General features: G+C 41.6%; 1 protein-coding gene across 1 annotated transcript in view; it reads left to right on the forward strand.

Moving 5' to 3' along the window:
* Positions 1–24,740, forward strand: part of LOC121008813 (dynein heavy chain 11, axonemal-like) — a 489,011-nt gene that overhangs the window by 311,763 nt on the left and 152,508 nt on the right. Inside the window, exons 61-62 of the mRNA XM_040441508.1 lie at positions 1,465–1,566; positions 18,758–18,892. Coding sequence (XP_040297442.1) covers positions 1,465–1,566; positions 18,758–18,892 — 237 coding nt within the window. The remainder of the gene's footprint in view (positions 1–1,464; positions 1,567–18,757; positions 18,893–24,740) is intronic.

The raw sequence follows: 24,740 nt of genomic DNA on the forward strand, positions 1-24,740 counted from the left end.
TGCTTTCTGTGGTTCCGACCTTTCTGCAGGGGGTTGCGCATGCTGTGCCCCCTTTCCGTTCTCCGTTGAATCCTTGGAATGTTAATCTAGTGAGTCTTTGCAGCAGGTGTTGCTTCGCTTCCTGTCCTACAAGGTGGCCTTTTTGGTGGCAATCACTTCCATCCGTAGGGTGTCGGAACTCGTGGCTCTTTACTGTCGGTCGCCTTTCCTGATCCTTCAGGACAAAGTAGTCCTTCGCCCTGTTCAGTCCTTCCTTCCGAAGGTTGTGTCGGCATTCCATCTCAATGAAGAGATTATTCTCCCTTCATTTTGTCCTGACCCGTCTCATCCTCATGAGCAGTCGCTCCACACTCTGGATTTGGTATGAGCCGTTCGCATCTATCTTTCCTAGATGTAATCTTTCCACCAGACGGATTCCCTGTTCGTCATTCCAGAGGGGCCAAGACGAGGGCTGGCTGCGTCTAAAACTACCATTTCCCGGTGGATTCGTTTGGCCATTGTGGAAGCATACCACGTCAGTGACCAGGCCCCACCCTTCCGGGTTACTGCTCATTCTGCTCGGGCAGTGCATCATGGGGCTTTGACCTTTGCGTCTTCTGACGCTTATCTGGGGTGTAGAGTTTTGCAGACGGCGGTTCTCTGATTGGCCAGAGGGTTTTTGTTTATGCCCACCCTTGGGACTGCTCTGTAACGTCCCATGGTCAAGCCTGTGTCTCCCAATGATACAAATGAGAAAACACCTAAAGGGATTTTTGTACTTACCGTAAAATCTGTTTCTCTTCCGTTCATTGAGGGACACAGCTTCCACCCGTTCTCTCTTTTACGGGCCTTTTCTGGCCTGCGTGGTTCTGGGTTTGTACATAGTTTTCCTGTTTTTGTCTTGCTTCTCCTACTGCTTTTGCACTAACTGATTTGGCTTAGTCCCTGTAGGAAGGGTATAGCTGAAGGGAGGAGCTCACACTTTTGTGCTTAGTGTCCGCCTCCTAGTGGCAATAGCTATACCCATGGTCAAGCCTGTGTTCCCCAATGAACAGTAGAGAAACAGATTTTACGGTAAGTACAAAAATCTAGTTATTCCTTGAGAATCCCTTTAGGGGCTATATGGTAAAACAAGTACAAATTATACTTTTGACTCATTCACATGAGTCATTGGTCTTTTAAAGGGGTTTTCCTGGAATAATTAGTTTATAGCTAATGCCCTCAGGCAGTCCTAAGTTATTGTCTATTACACAGTTGATGGAGCTACAGCCCGACAGCTGATCATCAGGGTTGGTGTCGAACCCCCACCTTAAGCTAGTAATGGCCTATCCTGAGGATAGGCTATCACTCATAAAATGTTGGGCAACCCATTTAAGCACAGAACTGGCCAAATGTATAAAGGTATCTGGTTAGTTATATTTTGTGCTGTTTGCTGTTTCCGAGAACTGTAATCATTTTGACATTTCAAATATAACATTCCTGTAGATTTATTGTGAAGTGGATTTCAAGCGTCATTCTCTATCTCAAGCCAACACAGACTTGGTCTACGCAGCAGAAAAGCTTGACCTCATTCAGAAAAAGTTTGAGGTATGAAACCCAGTATCTCATTGTCATAAATTTCCCTCTAAAAGTCTAAAGCTAGCCATTACTAAAGACAGCTATTTTCTGGGTATCTTCTTGTTCATGGTTTGTGAAGGTTCTTGTTCAAGATGACAATGCCATAAGTTAAAATGACAAACACCACCAGAGCGTTTCTAGTGTATGTCCAGCTCAACTTTATCACATACTGTTTGGTAATGTGTGATCCATACACACCAATCTGAGGGCCAGACTGCAGTGTTAACTATAGATCATTCATTGCCAAAACCAATATGATATGCCAGGTATCAGTACCATTTTGAATCAGTGAGTTTGCATGACAAATACTATGTTCACTGGATGTTGTGCTATGACAGTAACATTTGATGGTCATGCATCAAAAGAAGTGGGAGAACTTCAGAGAATTCCTCATTATAAGAGACTGGGCAACTTAAAGGAGTCTTCAAGGCTCCTGATATTGATTACCTATTCTCAGGATAGGTCATTAATATCCGATCGGGGAGGGTCTGACGTTTAGCTCCAGTAACTACTCTTTGAACAGAGGTGTGCTTCCTTTTACATTTAAAAGTTCTTCCAGCACCAGGGAGCAGTTAATCGATGATAGAGCAGGTTGTTGGACCCTCACTGATTGGATATTAATGACCTAACATGAGAATAGGTCATCATTATCAGGACCCTGAAAAACCCCTTTAAAATAAGGCAGTTGGAGAATTTTGGAGAAAAGCACAGACTACTGTATATATCATGTGTAACTTATTAGAATGATAGGACCTCGTAAAATGTAAAAAATCTCAGACTTAATGTATCTTTACCTTAGGGTTCAGATCCTAAATAGAATGTGTACAAATCTAGAAATGTGATTTATAAATGTAAAATTTTGGACAAGACCTTGTTGCACATTTACCTTGTAATAACTTTCAAATCTGGAAACATATTAGCACACAGTTTCCCAATTAATCACTTATTTAAACATTTCATTTCAGTTTTACATAAAGTACAAAATAAGTTTTGAAAGGAAGCTGATGATGAAGAAGAAATGCAGCGGGCATTTAATAACTAGAACAACGGCAAGATAATTAACGGGCATGCATAAAGATTCATGCTTTATACCAAAATTTTAATTTTGCACATAAATGTGCCTGATGTAGGCAGCATTTAATCACCTAGCTGACAGGAGTAACTACTTTCATTTAACCTTGACTGAAGATCATGAATTCTAACAGGTTTAATTGGATACATCATTTAACAGAATGAACAGAGCAAATTTTTCTCAATTCATAGCGTCTGATTGACATGCACCAGCAATGCTACGTCGCACAATTAACGTTGTTCTGTATTCCAGATATGGACAGCAATTGCCACAGTGATGTGACATTGTTTGATCATAGTGGCTAAAAAAAATGCGATTCGTCTTACCCCTTGTTTAGAAAAGGGCAAAGTTTAAAATTAAGAAGAAAACTGAGAAAATTAGGGACATTTCTGCTTAGTTCCTTTATTGTTTGTTCTAATATAGTCTCATTGATATGCCAAAAGTGTAAGGGAAAAATTGTAAAAGCAAAAACAGACATTGAAAGTTGGTCTCAGTTTTCCAAGTCCATAGATGCTATGTATTGTAGGCATAAACTACTGGGAAATGGGGGAAGGCCCTTTGGTATTTATTCCACATTTATTTTGTTGCTGATATCAGGCCCTTTCCAGAGATACAGGCTGAATTCAAACTACGGGCCAACACAAATATTTAACTACCTGATGGGTAAATATGCCCTTGAAACTCAACTGGGTCGGTAGGGAGTGAAGTTCCATGATTCCCCCTTCCCATTTTTCTTCTCTGCCCATCTGAAGCTCATTTATTCTCAGATTCTTATACCCTCCTTTCACAGAAAATTAAAGAATCAGCTCTGGCACTCCATTACAAGAAATGGGAGAGGAATGTGGGTCCTTTGGATCTGGATGAACTATTTTCTTAATCTTCGTTTCGTTCCAAATTTTTCAGAAAATTTGATTCAGGTCTGAATTGATTTTACCTGAATCAAATATTCTCCAGTCGCTCTGAAAATTGGTATATACAAATCTCTGGCCTCTTAGGCTTCATATAAAAAATAAATAAAAAAAGATACAGAGAATAAATATGAGGCATAGAAAATGAGAGGAGCCCCACACGTATTACTCCACTGAAAATGAGACATACAAGCCAGTTCTCCTTCCAAAAGGACAAGAGTACTCGGTGTCTCAAGATCAAATTGCCCTGGTTAGCTGAGTGGCCTTGAGGGTGCTCTTTCTCATTATGGAAACCAACAAGAATGCCCGAAGAAACATTATAAAACATGGCTTTATCAACGCATGAAACAACTTTGACAGAATTTATCTTAGGTATACGCTGTTAATTTACCTTTTGATCTCCTACATAAGAGCCACTTCTACTTAGCGTTTTTATCTTGTTTTTTTTAAATTTTTTGTGCCTGGGATGAGTTTTTTCTTGTTTCACTTTTATGATTGTGTTAGATATATGATGCTTTAAGTTTTTGTATCTTCTCTGACAAATAATTACCATATTTTTCACCCTGTAAGACACACCTAGGTTTTAGAGGAGGAAAATAAGAAAAAATATTTTTCACCAGACTAATATTAATCAGACTTCAGCTAAAAGCCCCAATCAGACCCCTAATGTTAATCAGATCTCAGATCATACCCCCCAATGTTAATTAGACCTCATATCAGGCCTCCAATGTTAATTAGACCTCAGCTTAGACCCCCAATCAGACCTCAGATCAGACCCCCAATGTTGATTAGTACTCAGCTCAAACTCAGAATCCGACCTTAGATCAGACCCCAATTGTTAATTATACCTCAGATTCACAATTTTAATTAGACCTTAGTTCAGACACCCAATGTTAATCAGACCTCAGATCAGACCACCGGTGTTAATTAGACCTCAGCTCAGATCCCTAATCAGACCTCAGCTCAGACCCCCAATGTTATTCAGACAGTTCAGAGCCCCAATGTTAATCAGACCTCAGATCAGACCCCCATTGTTAATTAGACCTCAGCTCAGACCCCCAATGTTAATTAGACCGTAGTTCAGACCCTCAATCAGACTCCCAATGTTAATCAGGTTTCAGATCAGACCCCAATGTTAATTAGACCTCAGCGCAGACCCCCAATCAGACCTCAGATCATCTGTCAGTAGAATTGGATGATGTTCTAACTGCCTGGCCCTCTCAATCAAAGTGAAGAGGGCACAGCAGTTGCAGTAAGAGCAGACCCTCTAGGTGTAACAGCAACGCCCTTGTTCCTCCTAGAGGCTCCTTTGCATATATTAAAACATAATTTTTCTCATCAATGCGGGCACATATGAACATGGGACCAACACAGATGCCCTCCACTGCCAAGTGCACATGCAACATGTCAGCCAGTTTCATAGGTACAAATCTGCTGACAGATGCCCTTTAATCAAACCTCAGATCAGACAAAAAAAAATAAACCAACTCACCTCTACTGCTCCGAATGCCGTTGCCGCTGCGGAGATCCAGTGCTCTTCGTGCCACGCTGTGCTGTGACCTAACGTTGCACAGTGTGAGGTCACAGAGCGCGACGGCAGAAGAAGACCAGGAAGCGGTGAATACAGAGCCAGCACAAGGTGTGCTGTATTCACCGCTCCCCCGTCCTGCTGTACTAATGAGTTCTTCCATAATGAAAGCACTCAAAGGAAAAAGTTTTATAGGGCGATAAATAAGGTAATAGTCCTACAAAGTATTAGCTACAGCATCTTTATTATCTCTTCCTTAATACTTCTGTAAAGTTTATTGTTTTCTGTACAACTGATATTGCATATATATGCACACGTGTCTGTACATCTACTTGGGTTCTAATAAATCTTTATTTTTTAGTGAAAAAATAAACTACTAGGAAAAAACCTTTGTAATTCAATTGCGAAACAAAACAAAAAATACACATAGCTCTCTCCAGGAAAGACTTCATAATGCTAATGTAAGAAAAGATGCCAAATTCCTATTTTTATCTATCTATCTATCTATCTAGAAAAAGAAAAGAAAAAAGCAGCACATTAATCATGGGTGCAATTCCCAAATGCATAAAGAAGAAAAAAGGCAGCACTCCAGATTAGTGATGAAAAAGTGGATGATTTATTCACCCATCTAGCAGCAACGTTTCAGCTCTCTCATTGGAGCCTTTGTCTAGCTAGAGAGAGCTGAAATGTTGCTGCTAGATGGGTGAATAAACCATCCACTTTTTCATCACTAATCTGGAGTGCTGCCTTTTTTCTTCTCTATCTATCTATCTATCTATCTATCTATCTATCTATCTATCTATCTATCTATCTCTGTATGTCTGCCAGTTTGTCTCTTTATCTATCCTATTTTGACATGTACACTGCCTGTCCAAAAAATAGTCGCCACCTGGATTTAATTAAGCAAATAGTTATGAGCCTCCTATTGAATAATTACTGCATGGGTGATTATCTTTCAGCTGGCAACAAGTTATTTAACCCCAACTGGTGCAATGAGTTGCTTCCCATTTCTTAAACAACCATGTCGAAAGACACATCTCGTGGTCATGGAAAAGATGTTAGTTTGTTTGAGAAGGGTCAAATCATTGGCATGCATCAAGCAGAGAAAACATCTATGGAGATTGCAGAAACTACTATAATTGGGTTAAGAACTGTCTAACGGATTATTAAAACCTGGAAGGATAGTGGGTACCCATCGTATTCGAGGAAGAAATGTGGCGGGAAAAAAATCCTGAATGATCATGATCGGCGATCACTTAAACGTTTGGTGAAATCAAATCGAAGAAAAACAACAGTAGAACTCAGGGCTATGTTTAATAGGGAAAGTAAGAGCATTTCCACATGCACAATGCGAATGGAATTCAAGGGATCGGGACTGAACAGCTGTGTAGCCATAAGAAAACCACTAATCAGTGAGGCAAACCAGAAAAAAAGGCTTCAATTTGCTAGGGAGCATAAAGATTGGACTCTGGAGCAATGGAAGAAGGTCATGTGGTCTGATGAGTCAAGATTTACCCTGTTCCAGAGTGATGGGCGCATCAGGGTAAGAAGAGAGGCAGATGAAGTGATGCACCCATTATGCCTAGTGCCTACTGTACAAGCCTGTGGGGGCAGTGCTATGATCTGGGGTTGCTGCAGTTGGTCAGGTCTAGGTTCAGCAACAGTATGTGCTCCAAGAATGAGGTCAGCTGACTACCTGAACATACTGAATGACCAGGTTATTCCATCAATGGATTTGTTCTTCCCTGATGGCACAGGCATATTCCAAGATGACAATGCCAGGATTCATCGGACTCAAATTGTGAAAGAGTGGGGGCGTAGCCGGCACTATCAGCGACCGCTATGATGACCCGTAAGAGGTCCAACCACTTGGGGATTCGCCGTTTGACAGACTTTTACTCCTCACAGGAGCCCGGTAGTGGCGCGCTCCCGGCGCGGCCTTCTCCCCAGGGTCTGCAATCTGATGAACAAAGACCTGCTCCGGTGGCAGAGGTTCATTCACCTCCACGCCAGACTACACCGAGGCCCCCTTCCTCTTCAGGCTCAGACGGAGAGAGAAGCGAGGACGCCCGCCCGACACACCGGAGCAACAAAGAGAAACAGCGGGAAGCGGCATATGCTGATGCAGGAGATAAAATGGCGCCTGATTCTGCGGTGAGTGTCTCAGAGGTCAATTCGCTGTGTGGTCTCCCTTGTCAGAGGCCTCCAGTGCCTGCAAACTCAGCCAACCCTCTCCTCACCGAACTTGCTTTAGCAGATGATCCCATGCATGACTTCCCTGCTTCAGATGAAGCTGCGTCAGAGGGAGTCTTAAAAGCGATGATGTCTGCCCTGCACCCCTTACATCTCAGCTCCACTGGGTAGCCTCAGCCATTACTTCGTTCATAGACGACATTGGCACAAGAGTGGACCATATAGAAAATAAGATGAGTGAACTTACTAACTCCCATAATGAGCTAATTGATGCTCACTATTCTTTGCAATAAGAAGTGGCCCTCTTGAAAACTAAAATGACTGACCTGGAGGACAGGAATAGGCGTAATAACCTGAAATTTAGAGGTATTCCGGATTCGGTGCCGTCTCTAGACCTGCAAGATACCTGCAAGACCTTCTACATGCTGACTTACCAGATGTAGATCCTCAGTTTTTTCTCATTGATCGCGCACATCGTCTCCCCAAACCGAGGCATGTAGCGGAAGCTCTCCCTAAATATGTGATTGCTAGAATTCACTTTTATCATGTCAAGGAGGACTTAGTCTCAGCAGTGAGAAGAAATAAGGGTCTGCCACATCCTTATCAGAAAATACAAATTTATTCTGATCTTTCTCATGCTACACTACAAGCAAGGAAAAACCTCTCTCCTGTAACCAGTGTCCTGAGAGAGAAGAAAATTGTTTACAGATGGGGTTTCCCGCTCAAGCTATTGATTTACAAAGATAGCAAAATCCATGTTATTAAAAATGCGGACGAAGGGGTAAGCCTTTTGAAGGAGTGGAACATCCCGGTTCCCTCCATTGGGGATCACCATAATGCAAAGAATCCTTCTCGTCTGCCGCCGGATTGGTCTACTGTGGGAGATTGATTTCTCCGTGTCTAGGTGAATTGGGCTGATCCTACGGACTTTAATTCGTCTTAAGGGGGGGCGTGGCCTAGCGCCGCATGTGAGAGGAGGCAGCAGAGCGCTCTCCCGGGCACAATCTCCTGATTTTGATCCTGAAATCCCAGATCCTAGCCCAATTTGCCCTTACAAAGTGGTGCTTATCTGCCCTGGAGTCGGATGAACCCTGCTGCGCCGACATTTCACGGAATAACAAGAATGAGAGCGAGAGGAAGGACGGCCGCCCTGCGGCACGAGGGAGACAAGATGGCGGAGGAGCGGGAGTGAAAGCTGCAGCAGTGGCTGCGCGGCTAGAACAATTTGCTCGTGTGGACCCGGCTAGCACAGCTATTGCAAAGGCACCGGTTGCAGCAGCAATCGAATCTGCACAGCAAGGTACAGAGCCGTCCTGGGTGTATTCCCCTATAGCTACAGGCCCTCCTGAGCGCATGGATGGTGTAGGGAGGGACCCCACAGAACATCCCTCAGTGCCTACAACGCAGGCGGAAACCGCCATGGAGGGTGAGTCTCCAGGGACACTTGAGGAGTGACTCACTGCAACACCGCTTTGGCCTCTTCGACCACTCAGGTGGGGAGCCTTAGTGAAAATGTCACATTTCTCATACATGACCTGAGGAAGATGTCCGACCGGATTAAAACAGTGGAGGACCGTGTGAGCCAAGTGGAGGATACTGTTTCTTCCCTAAAGAAAGACCTGGGAAGAGTGGAGAGAGATGTGGCTTACCTCCTTAGCAAAGCTGATGACTTGAAAAACTTCGGAGGAATAATCTGCGGCTTATAGGAGTCCCTGAAAAGTCAGAGGGCCCGGATGCTGTGTCTTTTCTGGAGCAATGGCTCTCCTGAAAACTTGGAACTGATTCCCTATCATCTATGTTTGCTATAGAACGTGCACACAGGGTGCCGTTCAGGGCTCCTCCACCGGGTGGCCCTCCAAGACCCCTTCTGCTTAAATTGCTGCACTTCAAAGATAGACAATATCCTGCGGAAAGCAAGAACCCATGATGATCTTCAGATCAATGGCAGCAAAGTTCTCATATTTCCAGATTTTTTGGACGAAATACAAAAGAGAAGAGCCAAATATATGGATGTGAAACGTCGCCTGCGGTAACAGCAGATTGCTTACTCCATGTTGAATCCGTCGAAACTGAGAGTGGTGGCAAACGGAAAAGGGCAAATCTTTGAAACTCCAGCAGCAGCGGCTCAATGGTTGGATTCAACGCGTCTGTCTGAAGATTCCGAGGTGTCCCTGGACTGAGTCGGGAGCTACGGTGTAATTCCCACAGTCGTCCCTAAGCCATACTGAGGGATGATAAGTATTTTATGGACGCCCTCTCTGTTGCTATGGGGGTGGGTGGGGTCCAGGAAGGTCTCATATGTTGTTTTCTCTGTTTTTCCAACTTCTGGGGTTATTCTTAAGAAGTATTTCTGATATTGCATGTTGCACCTTATGCGGTTATAAGGGATTTCCGATATATATTGCTAACTGTATGGCCCGGGGCAAGGGCTCTGGTTAACGAGGTGTATTACCATTCTCACCACTCGCTACGGGGTGGTAATAATACCATTTCAAGATACTTCTCGTACAGTAGCTAGGTATTGTTTTTACGTTCTTGTTCTATCCCCGGAGATAGTTAGGGATATGTGTTCTACTCAGACAGTTTCTTCTGTTCATTTGGGGAAACCGCACCACATCCTGCATCGCATTTGTCAAAGTGTCATGTATTGTACTAGGGGTCGCTGTCAAGTGATATTCTGGTTTTTGACACATGGGGGTTAATATAGTGGCATGGAATGTCCGGGGCTTGGGAGATTCATCTAAGAGATATCCTATATTTATTTCGCTAAAACAGTATTAACCAGCCAAAATTCACCTGACTAGGGATTCACTGAGGACGGTGAAGAGGGCATGGGTGGGTCAGGAATTCCACTCAGTATTCTCTAGCCATGCCAGGGGTGTCAGTATCATGGTGCACAGGCAGATCCCATTCCATTGCTCTGCGTCTAGGGTAGACGTCTATGGTCGCTATATATGTCTGAATTGTACGTTGTACAGGACTACCATTTTATTGGTGGCAGTATATATCCCTCCACCGTACACGGGAGATGTGCTGCACCAGGTACTGGCATTCTTGAGCGAATCGCCGGACACTCCAGCATTAATTGTTGGGGACTTTAATATGGTGCTAGACAACAACCTAGATAGGTACAGAGGAGTCTATGACTCTAACACTCAGTCATTATCTGCTATGGCCAGAGTCTTGTCAGAAGTTGGTTTGAGTGATGTGTGGAGACTGCGTAACCCAACGGTTCGGTAGTTATCTTGCTATTCGAGCTCTCATAACTTGCTCTCCCATATAGATTTAGTACTGGGTAATCAGCTAATCCTGAGTTCTATACAACGAGTGGAATATCTGCCACGGAACCTTTCTGACCATTCCCCCGTCAAGACTTTGTGGAGACTTAACCCTTTTTGGCTCACGCTTCTAAGAGATGAGGAGGGAATGTTGGCAGAAATGCGAGAATTTATGGCATCTAATCTTGATTCAGCATCTGTAGCGGTGGTCTGGGACGCGTTCAAAGCCTTTGTTAGAGGGGTTTATATACAACGTATCCAACGACATAAATCAAAAAATAGGGACCTTCTTAAGGAGCTGCAGTCTAGAGTAGTCACTACAGAAAGAACCTATGTAGAGAACCCAATAACTCAGAAGCAGTCTAATTGGACAGAGGCCCAACAGTCCTATAAAAATCACTTACTGGAAATAGCGGAGCCTAAATGATATTTCTGAAAGCAAAAATATTTTGAAGAAGGAGAGGCTGTTGGACATATGCTAGCGACGGTGGTCAGAGCCCAGCAGGGAACGTCACAGGTGGGATGTATCCTAGCCAATGCGGTAAATAGTATCTCGGAAGATCAGGGTATACTGGGTGTGTTTAAAACGTACTATGAATCTTTATATACCTCCAGATTGCGGTGTAGCAGTAGTGAGATAGAGACACTTCTCACATCTCTAGATTTGCCTAGGTTATCACCGTAACAGAGAGCCAGTTTAGAGGAACCACTATCTCTGGAAGAGCTTGAGGTGGCGGTACAGGGACTCCCCAATGAGAAAGCTCCCGGGGTAGATGGGATTCCGGGGGAATTCTTAAAGAAGTACAAAGATTTTGTGTTGCCCCAGCTTCTTAGGGTATTTGAGCAGGCTGTCCTGGTGGGTGCCCTACCTACATCTATGAATGAAGCCATCATAATTGTCTTGTTGAAGCAGGGTAAGGAACCATCTGACCCAGACTCCTATAGGCCCATATAGTTGTTGTGTTCGGATGTTAAGTTGCTGGCTAAAGTCTTAGCAAATAGATTGACAAAGGTTATTCTTAGCCTGATCCATGGAGATCAGACTGGCTTTATGCCAAGAAAATTAACGGCTATCAACATCAGACGACTCTATTTAAACTTGCAGATGTCTGGCACGGCGGGGGATGGCCGGGCGGTTCTGTCACTAGACGCTGCAAAAGCTTTTGACAGCGCTGAGTGGCAGTTCTTGTGGGGGGTGATGGAGGCTATGGGCTTTGGGCCCACTTATACATCATGGGTCAGGCTTCTATATGCGCAGCCTAGTGCTGGAGTCCGTGCAAATGGGCTACTGTCAGAACCTTTTGCACTGGGGAGGGGCACGCGGCAGGGCTGCCCCTTGTCACCAATGCTCTTCGCTTTGGCCATAGAGCCCCTGGCTCATATGATCAGAAGAGATACGCAGATGACTGGTATGGTGCGGTAGAGGAGAAGATAGCGTTATACATCGACGATATGCTGTTATTTTAAAATAATGTCTCCCTCTCCATACCATATGTCATGCAACTGATTGAATGCTTTGGTTTTTATTCTGGACTCACTATTAATTGGAGTAAGTCTGTAGTTTTACCTCTGGACCCCCTATTACGGGCCATCCGGGAAAGGATTGCACCTCTGAGAGTGGACTCCTCCTTTAAATATTTGGGTGTGGTAGTTTCCCCAAAAGTAAGAGACTATACTGCCCTAAATCTAAACCCATTAATTAACCGATCTTTACAAAAGATATCTGCCTGGTGCAAATTACCGCTTTCGGTTGTGGGGAGAGCCAATCTGATTAAAATGGTGCTTATGCTGCAATTTTTAAATATCCTCTATAATAGGCCAATATGGATCCGGATGAGATACTTCTACAAAATACATGGCGTGTTTCGTTCCTTGTTATGGAACAAAAAATCGCTTAGGATTAGGTTAGAGACTCTTCAGCGGGAGAAGGACAATGGGGGGTTGGCAATCCCTAATCCGTGGCTTTATGTTTTGGCTGCAAAAGCTCAACATTTTAAATCATGGGGGGAGGAGGAAGTAATACCTCGACTGGTTTATTGGTCTCACACTTACTGGAGGGCAGGCCGCCGATTTATATTTTAGAGCTTAGTTCAGATACACGTCCGCCGGACAGTCTTCCTAGTGTTTTTTTATTTCGAACAGTTTGGCAAAAGCTGAGGGAGATTACCAAGCTTACAGGCTGCACTGCTCTAACCCCTCTGTGGGACCATAATGGTCTGTCTGAACTGAAAACTCTGGAGGGCTTTGGACTGTGGAGGGATAGGGGAATATATTGGCAGTTGTATACCTCAGGGATTTTTAAAAGCTATGATCAGCTAAAGGAGGAGTTTGGCAGCTGCGCCATGCTTTAACGAAACAGGAGAAAGAAATGGATCTTGCCATTGGGGCCTCCTGTATTGCCGACCAAATAAGAAAAGGGGGAGACACCAAAGGTGTTATTTCTTCTTTTTTTAGACTCCTGTTGTCCTTTTACCAGGACAAATTCCCGCTGACAGTCATAGACAAGTGGGAAAAGGATCTAGGTCAGATTGACAAAAATCAATGGTCTGAATTGCTAGAGTCTGGACCGCTGTTGTCGCTATGCGAGTCGCACAGACTGTCGCATTTATACTTAGTACATAGAGTTTACAGAACTCCCTTATTCCTCCACAAAGTGGGGATACGTGACACATCCAATTACCCAAAATGCTCCAGACGCTCATATTATGCATATGTTTTGGGAGTGTGTGAACCTGGGTTCTTTTTGGAAAGATGTGCTGGACATTATCCATAAAGTTTACCATATTCAGCTCCGATGTGAACCTTTAACATGTGTCTTGGGTCTCTTGCAGACGGACTCCAAAGAAGGAGTCCATGGGCATACGTAGGATATTGTATAATGCCAGGAAAATGATTGCTAGATATTGAATTCGTTCAGAAGTCTCTACTAGGACGGAATTTGTTGCCCGTATGAACGAGATCATATGGCTGGAAAGGGGGATATATGTAAAAAGAGGCACAGTCCGAAAATGGTGCGGTTTCAGGGGAAGGGAGGGGTAAAAATTCTTAATGTTATTGCACTGTTGCAATTGTCTTTTTGCGTACAATATGGAACAGATATTATCGATAATGCTTAATGTCTTTAATGCACCTGCAATGCTTGGATACATGTAAAACCTCCTGTACATGTCTGATTCTTGAATTTTGTACTACTTCCTTGAAAAATCATAATAAAAAATGATTTGAAAAAATAAAATAAATTCGTCTTAAGGGGGAAAGCTTCACAGTGAACTAATTGAACCCCGTGAAGTTCTTAGGATCCACAACATCTGGGTCCCTGTTAGAGAATAATGTTCTATATTATGTGTCTGTTTCACGTCATTTTGTTTTGTCTTCTTTATCTCTTTGGGTCTCCAAGTATCTATTTTTCCTATTGGCAGTTCACAGTATCAGGTGCTTTTATACTGGTCAGAGCATACTTAAGATGGGTTCGGTATAGCGGTTAAAATTATGTCAATCAATGCTAAAGGTCTAAACTCCCTTTACAAGAGGGCTTCATTGTGAAAGGAGGCCCGTCTTTACCAGGCTGACATAGTGTGTGTGCAAGAAACTCAAACTAAAGCATCCAACATTAATAATAGTAATAGTAATAGTGGATGAGGGAGGCAGATATCTCATACTAATAACCAGGAGCGGAACAGCTACTCTGACATTGGCAAATATTTACGCTCCAAATAAATCTCAGATACGTTTCTTGAATAAAATACTGAAGAAGATCAGGAGTGTCCAAAAAGGTTATTTACTTTTATGTGGAGACTTTAATATCATTTCCGACAGAATGATTGATTCCACAGGAAGCGACAGGACTTCTTCCCCTACCATTGGTAAATGGTTGGGAGATTCCGGCTTATATGATACCTTCCACTGTCTGAATGCTTGCTCACGGGAGTTTACTTACTATTCCCCATGCCACAGATATTTTTCTCGTATTGACTTAGCTGTTGTGGATAGACCTCTGCTCTCTAGAGTATGTGCGGCCAAGATAGGAATAACTTCTTGGTCTGACCATGCTCCGATCTTCTGTACTGTTTCCATATCTCCGGCCTCCTCCCCTCTGAGGTCTTGGAGAAATAACATATACCTGCTCAGACATCACAACTACAAAGGCCAAACGGAGTCCTGTTTAACTGACTATTTTTGCTTTAACAATGTAGAAACTATTAGCCCTTTCCTTCTCTGGCAAGCTCACAAGGCTACTATAAGAGGAATTCTCCTAAAACAAGGTTCGCATTTAAAAAAACGTAAGGAAGCTAAACTAATGTCACTATTGCTAGAAGTTACCAAAATAGAAGGCATGCTACGGGACAATCCCTCACTAGACTTACACAGGTCATTAATGTCTCTCCGACATGAAATTCACTCTATTCTACAAATGGATTACGAGCGTCAGATTACCTCCCTACGCATGTTCTATTATCAATCTTACAGTAAACCTAGCAGGTTAATGGCGAGAAAAGTGAAACCAATGTTGCAAAAAAAATGTACCATACATCTTAGATGCCGATGGCGTCACCAAACTTTATCACCCCAAAGATATAGCAGATGCTTTTAGCACATATTACACAAGATTATATCATTTTTAATTGAACCCTTTGACACCGCAACCCACGACTGAGAAAATAGCATCCTTCTTGGATGCTATTCTGCTTCCCTCCTTAACTGATCGCCAACTTACTGCCCTTAACACCGCTATCACACAAACGGAAGTCCAGACAGCTATAAAAACTCTTAAACTGAATAAAGCCCCAGGGCCTGATGGCTTCTCAAATGAATATTATCAAATGTATGCTTCAGCACTGCTTCCCCATCTAGTAGATATGTTCAATGCTGTCCTAAACGGTCAACAATTTCCGGCAGATATGCTCCAAGCTACAATAGTCACCATCCCGAAACCCGGTAAATCGACTGACTCCCCTGCTAATTTCCGCCCTATATCGTTACTAAATAGTGATGTCAAATTGTATGCCAAGATAATTTCTCATAGACTCTTGCAGGTTCTTCCACTAATAATCCATAGTGACCAGGTGGGCTTTACAAAAGGGCGACAAGCCTCGGATGGTACAAGGCGTATTTTAGGGATCATGCAGAAGGCGGGTGGCTTACGGACGCCTTCTCTGCTCCTTACCCTGGATGCGGAGAAGGCGTTTGATCGCATTTTATTGGGACTTCGCATTCGCAGTCTTGAGTAAATTTTGATTTCGAAGCCCTATCCTGTATGCTATTCAGGCCCTATACTCCCAGCCCTCGGCCCGGGTTCTAGTTAATGGTACTCTATCCGTGCCGTTTCCCATCACCAATGGGATGCGCCAGGGGTGTCCTCTTTCCCCTTTTTTATTCCTATTGGTGATGGAGCCTTTTGCAGAAAAGATCAGAATGTCAAGTGACATTAGAGGCATCCCGATTGGACAACATAAATTAGGTCTTTTTGCGGATGACGTGATTTTGACTCTTTCGGATCCACTAACATCCCTGAGAACAGCCATGGATATTATCATTTGGAGAAGTCTCTTATTATAAGATAAATGAGAATAAGTCCCAGATTCTAGCCATTAAAGTCCCGTCGTCATTGCGGGGGGTGCTCAGAGGAGAGTTCCCTTTTCAATGGGCCACATCCTCTGTAACCTACCTGGGGATCCAATTATGTTTCCCTCTCTCTGGGCTCCTCTCCTGCAATTATGACATCTTGCTCCAATCCCTGCAGTCGGAACTTGATAAATACTCCAAAATAGAGCTATCTTGGTTAGGTCGTATAATGATTTACAAAATGATGGTGCTACCGAAATGATTAGACTATTTCCGTACCTTAGCACTCCCTGTACCATATACATTACTGCAGAAATTTAAGAAACAAATGCTATCTTACATTTGGGGTAATGGCAATCATACAGTAGCCGCCTCTATCCTATTTTCACATAGAGGAAATGGTGGACTAGGGGTACCAAATCTTCAAGCATATTACGAGACGATCCTCTTTAAACAACTGAGATATTGGTGCAGACGAGAAAATAGCATAGGATGGATTGGAATAGAAAGGGGCCTTAATGCAGATAAACCCCTTGAAGCCCTCCTCTTAACTCATGCTATTGATCCAAAATGCCCTCTGCCTTCAGCCCTCCCATTAAAGGCCTTTATCCAAATATGGTTATCTGTACTTAAGAAGACACAACAAACAGATGCTAAAAAAGAGATTCCCCTACCTTTAGAAATATTAGAATACCTTATACCAGACCTATCTACGGCACTATGGAAAAATAGGGGTATACGCCTCCTTGAGGACTTCTATGATGGGGATGAGGTGAGATCCTTTTCCTCCATGCAAGCCCTTTATGCTATCCCTGGAAATAAACAATTTGACTGCCTCCGTATTTCCCAGGCATTGAAAAGCCTTTCTTCAAGAAAGGTTTCTCTCCCACTTGCCCTGTATACCTTCCTTTATCTGCCGAATGGCAACACTCCCACTAGAACAATATATAGAAGCATTTTGGGGGATCTCTCTTTCACTAAAAGAACACACATGCTGAATTGGGAACGAGATCTCCAGCAGACATATCCAAACACAGAATGGCAGGCAGCAATAAAATATACCCTCAAGTCCACGGCTTGCTCAAACCTCTTGGAGGGTTATCATAAGCTGTTAACTAGATGGTACTTTACCCCCGCCAGGTTAAATCAATTTTTCCCGAATGTAGAAAACAGATGCTGGAGATGTCATAGATCCCCTGGTAATTTACTTCACATATTCTGGAGCTGTGCTACACTTAACTCTTACTGGTTGGAAGTAGAAAAGCTCCTTCAAACCGTAACAGCTATTAAAGTCAAACTATCTTGGTTTCAACCCATTGCATATATGAAAAGTTAATTGCGTATCGCAAAAATAATTTGGGCTCTTTTCTGAAGTGCTGGAGCCCCTGGTTAGAATTCTTTCCGTTGCCACACCTAGACTCAAATTGAATGTATAGACTATGGCTATGCACCTGTCATTGGAGATCTCGAGAACTGTTTCCTTGTATTTTGTACTTACAATGGTTCTTGATGTGAACACTTTTGAAATCTTGTACTTTCTGTAATGTACCTTTGTCACTTACTTGAAAAATTACAATAAACATTTAATGTTCAAAAAAAAAATTGTAAAAGAGTGGTTCAGGGAGCATGAGACATCATTTTCACACATGGATTGGCCACCACAGAGTCCAGACCTTAACCCCATTGAGAATCTTTGGGATCTGCTGGAGAAGGCTTTGCGCAGCGGTCAGACTCTACCATCATCAATGCAAGATCTTGGTGAACAATTTATGCAACACTAGATGGAAATAAATCTTATGACATTGCAGAAGCTTATCAAAACAATGCCACAGCGAATGTGTGCCTGTAATCAAAGCTAAAGGCGGTCCAACGAAATATGAGTGTGTGACCTTTTTTTTTTGGTGGTGACTTTTTTTTTTTCGGACAGGCAGTGTATATTTTAATGTAAAAGCGACCATTCAGAGCCTTTTTACTGGAGACTGTTATTTGTGATATATCAGACAGTTTGTTGTACTTAAAGGGGTATTTCATGCTTAAGTGCTAGCGCATCACTAGGATATTCCATCACTGTATGTTCAGTGGGGGTTCAGCTTCTGCGAATGAAGGGGCTGCAGCAGTGATTTAGTGCAGTGTCCTTATCACTATTTTTCCCTGCCAGCCATCTGGCTGTGCAGGAAACTGTAGCTGGTCCCATTCCTTTAAATGGATATGTACTATTCTCTACATAGCAGGTGACTGGGAACACTGTTGTACAGGGAAAAAAAGCCCACCCAAATAATAGAGACCCATATTCAGTACTGTACACTTTCTACAAAGCATGTTCATGTTAATTCAAGGACTATAGTTGCTCATTTCACAATTATCCATTGTATACGGTCAGTTTTACAGAAAAAGGTAGAATAAGTATATTTATGAATATCATCCAAAAATCACAATAACTCAGTGTTTTTGACAGCACCTTTCATGTATAGCAAGTATTTTTCACCCTCTATTCAGATCTGTTGAATAGCATAGCATTGTGATGACTTTTTTGTAATATTCAGTAACCAATTTTTTTCTTTTCATTGTTTTAGGAAGTTTTTTGAAATTGAGACAATTTTTCTTTCTTTATCATTTAAAGGAGCTAGACACCAACCTGGCTGCCTTAACAGCTGCCTTCGAAAAAGCCACTGCAGAGAAAATCCGCTGTCAAGAAGAAGTGAATAGAACTAACAAGACCATTGAGCTGGCCAACAGATTAGTGAAAGGTCTGGAGGTGAGGTCCTACAGGGCAGGCTAATGAAGCAACCTACAGAAAGTACTTCTTTGTTATACACTACTGATCTGGCAATAACAGAGGCACTTAGCTGGGAAACTGATGAGCTGAAAGGAATTATATCATTATCATGCATTTATTTTCATGGGAGAAACGTATTTCTGACCTTTCTACATTTTCATCACTTCTTTGTTGAGCTTCAGCGGGAACATGAAACAGCGAACCTAAACCAGAAGCCATAAATTTTGGAATATTAAGTATTATGTATCTGCCATAAATGTGATTAATTAAAATGCAAGGAGCGCTAATAACAATAAAACAATGTTAATGGTGCTTTTAAGGACTGGTTTGCCTGTAAAGATGTCGTCACTTGGCCAGTTGTGTAACCATTTACATGCCAACTGGCTTCCTAACACATCTCCAGCCACTTTTTGCATGAATGGCAGTAATCAAATTATGGAACAGATTTAGGGCAATTTTACTTATTTTTTGGTAAGATAGATCTATGTGGGAGGGATTATCAGACAGTCTCTTTCTAGACATCTATCCTAATCCAGTCGGTAAATCACTCTGGTTCTTGCAGTGTCCATGTAAAGTTTCATTTGCTTGACGGCTGTTCAGTGCATTATTCCATTGTAATAGGATGTGATGGAATTTCAGTTTCATAACCAAATAAACGGGAAGGCGAAAGCAGAGAAATCCAGTGCCAAACAATTTATCTACATTTTATATATTGCGTCAGGTTCGGTTAGAGAAAAATCCCAGCAGAGCTATTGTAAGGTATGATATTGGGAAATTCAGTTTGTCAAGGTTGATATTTGGTAACCCATTAATCATGCAGAAGCAGGTTATTAATTACTAAGGTTATTTTTAAACAACTTATTATTTGCTTATTTGAAATTGGTTCATAAAAGATTTGCAATAGAAGATTCTGAGAAAATTAATAAAGGAAGATAAGAATAATCCAATGGGCCTCATTAAAGTGATTTCTATGGTGGATAATAATAATGTCTATGTTACAGTCATTTCTGTTTGCTGCTTAGGCCCTTCTCCTAGCCAAGGCAGATTGGTTTGTTTGTGCCCTAGACTCAGGTACCTGTCTCATATACCCCATTACCCCCTCTTAGCTTAACCACTGCTATAACAGATGGCAGAAAGGGACAATATCTTTCCGTTATTGGATTCCGGATTCTTTTTCCCGTATGGGAGGTTGTTGCTCTTGTCACCCGTAACTCTTGGGTAGATTGTCATGCATTCAAGGGCTTTTATGTTTGCATCAACATCCTTTAAAATAATAATTTATGAAGGCAGCTGTAATTTTGTGATGTATTTCTTTTAAAACACAGATGATAAAAATTGAATCAGCTCATCTCCATCCACTGTTGGTGCACGAACACAGGGCTGGCTCCTAGTTGATAAAATAGAATGTTTATAGAGATGTATCAAGACTGGTGTTTCCTACACCAGTCTTGATCTCCTGTGCGCTGGACTGAGATTCTCCTAATTTATTAATAGGCACAGGCCTCTTACTAATTTAGGAGCAGCTTTGGCCCTCTGTGCACCAGAAATTCAAATCTACACCAGCTAGGGGCTGGTGTAGACTCGAACTAAAACTTACACCAGTTACGCCTAAGTCAGTCCATTTAGTAAAACGTGTGTTTTATATGGTTTAAATAGACTATACTGTACTATTACTATACAATTACCAGATATTTTTTCCATATGACGGCTTCAAAAGTCTTTCTATATATTAATTGATCTTGCCTTGGATATAATACATTCTGTCATACAAATGTGATATTAATTTAATAACACATCATAATAATGTAATATATGGTGTAAGCTTTCTCTTCTGAAAATCTTCTGTGCTTGAGACTCATTCATGAATGCTTACCCTTCATACAAGTGTTTTAACACTAAATGAGAATACTGAAATTATTCTTTTAATGCCACATTCTGCTCGTATAGTTTCTTTAGGATCTATTGAAAGTGGCATTTATTGTACCTTTTCATAGTTTCATAGGCTTCATTATAGAATCTAATCATACCAATATATCCTTTCAGATATAGCTGAGATTAAAGGATATTGTTAATAATAAAATGCTGGTATCAATGACATTATTGTTGTTATTATTATTATGTTAACTACTATGTACTTGCTGTATGTATGTAGTTGATTTATGCCTTTATTACTAGGTTGATGAAACATTCTTTTTATTGTATGCAGGAGAACTAGACCTTGCCAGTTACTGTTTATGAAATGCATAGGTTTAGATGAATGAAATAGTTATTTATAAAGGAAGCTGAACTAAACACACTAAGGGCTGTATTACACTGGCCAAAGGTCGACCAGATCATCACTAACAAGCTCGTTAGCGATGATCTGCCTATGTAAAGGTGCCACAGATTACCTGATGAACGCTCATTCATCTGGTATTCTCATCTTTTATGCAGTCACAAAAATCATAATTTGCCGGCAGCAGATAATGCCATGTAATCACGCTCTTCTACCAGAAAATAATGATTCTGTATAGTGTCGAGTGATGGCATTACTGATTGCTCCTCCCCATACAGTGGAGGAGATCTCTGCATGTAATTGCTGCAGTCTCCTTCCCTGATGAGCAAGCGATTGTTGGGAAGGAACACTTCCTTCCCAACAATCGTCAGCCTCATCTACTAGTCTAAAGAGGGAATGTGTCACCAATTTTTTTTCTGACGGTTAAAACCAGATAGTAAAATATATATTTTTTTCTAATCTGTTTATATTTTCTGATTACAGATTTTTTATTCTATATCTGGATGGCCATCTTGTCTGAGCTGTTCTTAACAGCATTTAGAAAGCATTTAAAGTATTGCTTTACAGCAGCCACATGGGCCATAGACACAATAGACAGGGAAAAAAAACATTGACTACTAAGGGAGAGTTTTCTAGGCATGCTCTGTGCTCTGTGCAGAGGTCATTGTACAAGGAAAGAAGAGATAAGCTTTGACAATCACCTATTGTAAATGGTGGATCCTGACTTATCTATACACAGAGGTGATATCATTACAGGCAGGATTAGAATGACAGATAAGCAGGTAACTGCAGTAAAGTGATCTGTACAGACCAAGAAGTGGCGCTTTTTATTCAGCTTAGTGGCCAGTGCGAAAACTGCAGGATTTTATAGTTGTTGGATAAATATAGATAGTGACAGGAAAAATTAAAAATATCATCAAAAATTCTTTAAAAATGTGTTTAATGTAAAAACGTGATTTAAACAATAGGTCATTTTCTGATGACACATTTCCTTTAACACTTACCTGTTTCAAATAAATTATAGGAGATCCCCCTGCGCTACCGTAGTCTAGGATCGTCGACCTACCTAAAAGGGAGGTCCGCTGCTCGGTGATCTATTAAGGTGCTCTTGTCCCCCTTAATTGGAAAATTATAGGATACACGTGTATACCACACGTATGGGTGATATGAGAGACCGGCGCTGGGTGACGAATTGGGAGCAACTTTCTAGTTCGTCACCCAGCGCCGGTCTCTCATATCACCAATATGGGTGGTATACACGTGTATCCTATAACTTACCTGTTTCATATGCAGCAGCACCCCTACTGATAGCATGTTATGAGCAAGTGTTACTGTTGCATCCGAAATGCGTGTTAAATTGGTTTCTGCACTGAGTTCAGCTGGTCTTTTTTTAATGGATTTGACTGAGATCAACTACAAGGTCTGAATGGCTGGCTTCTTTTTGCATGTTCAATTGAAGCAAACCATGATATGATCAACCTTAATCACAGTATATACTTGATCAACAGTAGTAAGGCTTTACTGCAATATCCAGCATAGCTCCGTCCATGTTCATATGTGCTGTGTCTGATACTGCAGATTAATTCCAGTAAAGAGAAATCAAACTAAACAAATTGATGGCCATCATAAGAAAGGGACATCAGGGTAAGTGTCCAGAAAACTCTTTAATACAACATGACACAGTGGTTTGCAATCCGTGGTCCCCTTTGCTTTTCATAAAAATAACAATTTGTATATGGGATGAAGTAAGGATATCTCATACACTTGAGGGATTTCTTTGAAGATGAAGTTAGAAGTAATTTTTTTCTCTCTCCCTTTCTGCCCGATAGTCTATATCTAACATAACCCAGGGGAGAAAGAAAGTGAATATTTACTGACTTTAATTAAATATTAGATTAGAGGCAAGGTGGATGGCCTAAGTAGAGACTATATTGAATTTACTGTTACTGGCAATAATCTGTAATAATCCTGCTTTTAACCATGATCCTGATTTCTATCTATACTTATTTCAAACATCTATAAGAATTGATAAAACCAGTACATGCTGCCCAGTATAATTAGTAACACTTGGACAATAGATTTTACCATAAACAGTTGATAAACTGATTGTCTGAATCTTTCAACTCCATCTTTCCGACTATGCTGCACTGTTCTTTCTGTTCTAGCTGCTCTTTCAAGGTGCTCGCTGTCAGGCTATAGATCATAGTAATCTGGTAATTGATGTGTCAGGTAGGAAACATTGTTACATTCTACTAGTTATTTGTTGGCTCATTGCTCCCTTGTTATGTGAAGCTGTAACGCTATAAAGATACATTTTCTACAGAGCATAATAAACAATATAGAAATTCTGCATTCAGGTAATTAGTAAAGATTATGGGGGTCATTTATTAAGACCGACGTTTAAGCCCTTTATCTGGCGGTGGATTTGCCAAAGTTATGTAGAGGCGCCGGCCTCTACATAACTTTGGCCTGTCCACCACCGGTCTAAATGTAAGCCAACTCCCTTGCTGACTTAACTTTAGACCACTCATTCAACGATGAATGAGATGGCCCCGACCATGCCGCGCCTACTTTTTTATATAAATATTTTATATTTTTCTTTATACTACCACCATCATCGAAACTAGCAAAATCTGAATATAGTACCTTAAAGGGGTTGAGAGCTATATACAACTTTTCACTCCAAATTTTATTTTCATCACTATCTGTCATTCCTCCATGAATTTTTTATTTTATTTTTCAAATTTACCTCAATTGCAGTTTTCTCTTAGCCTCCATGCTTGAATTCTATTTCCTGGTTTGTCTTGTGTCAACACTAACCATATCCCTTGTTCTTACCAATGACGCTTGTGCGTCCTACATAACAAGACTCCAATGCAGCGTAATGTACAGCAACTGAATATCAAAACAGATTTGCCACAGGGTGCAATGGTAGGATAATAATGTTAGAATAAGGCAGTAGATGGTATTTGGGGAAAGTGATATAATAGCAATATCTGTTAGGTAGGATATACTATATTTTTCGCTCCATAAGACGCACTAAACCATAAAATGCACCTAGAATTTAGAAGTGAAGAAAAATAAAAATATATTCTTCAGCAGATCTCGTCAGACCCCCATTCCTCCTCAGACCTCAGATCAGGCCCCCATTATACCCTCATTCCTCCTCTTAGATCAGACCCGTAATTAGACAAAAAAAAAAAAGATTATTTAACTTACTTCTCCTGCTCTGGACTGCGCTGACACAGCTCCCTGGTCTTCTGTCGGCCTAGCGCTATGTTGTGACCTAGTGCGCGCCTATGTGCACTATGTCCTGATGCTGTACGCAGTCAGGACACATGCAGTGTGGTGCCTGGAAGAAGGCCAGGTAGAGGTGAGTACAGCCAGCGTAGCACTACATTCACAACTCCCAACTCCTCCTTCATATTGTCAATAATATTCGCTCCATAAGACGCACTACCATTCCCCCCCTTTACCCCCCAATTTTGGGTGGGAGAAAAGTACGCCTTATTGTGTAAAAAATAAGAGTATTAATAGTGGCACAACCCCTTT

This window comes from Bufo bufo, chromosome 7 (genome assembly GCF_905171765.1).
Source record: "Bufo bufo chromosome 7, aBufBuf1.1, whole genome shotgun sequence".
Taxonomy (NCBI): Eukaryota; Metazoa; Chordata; class Amphibia; order Anura; family Bufonidae; genus Bufo; species Bufo bufo.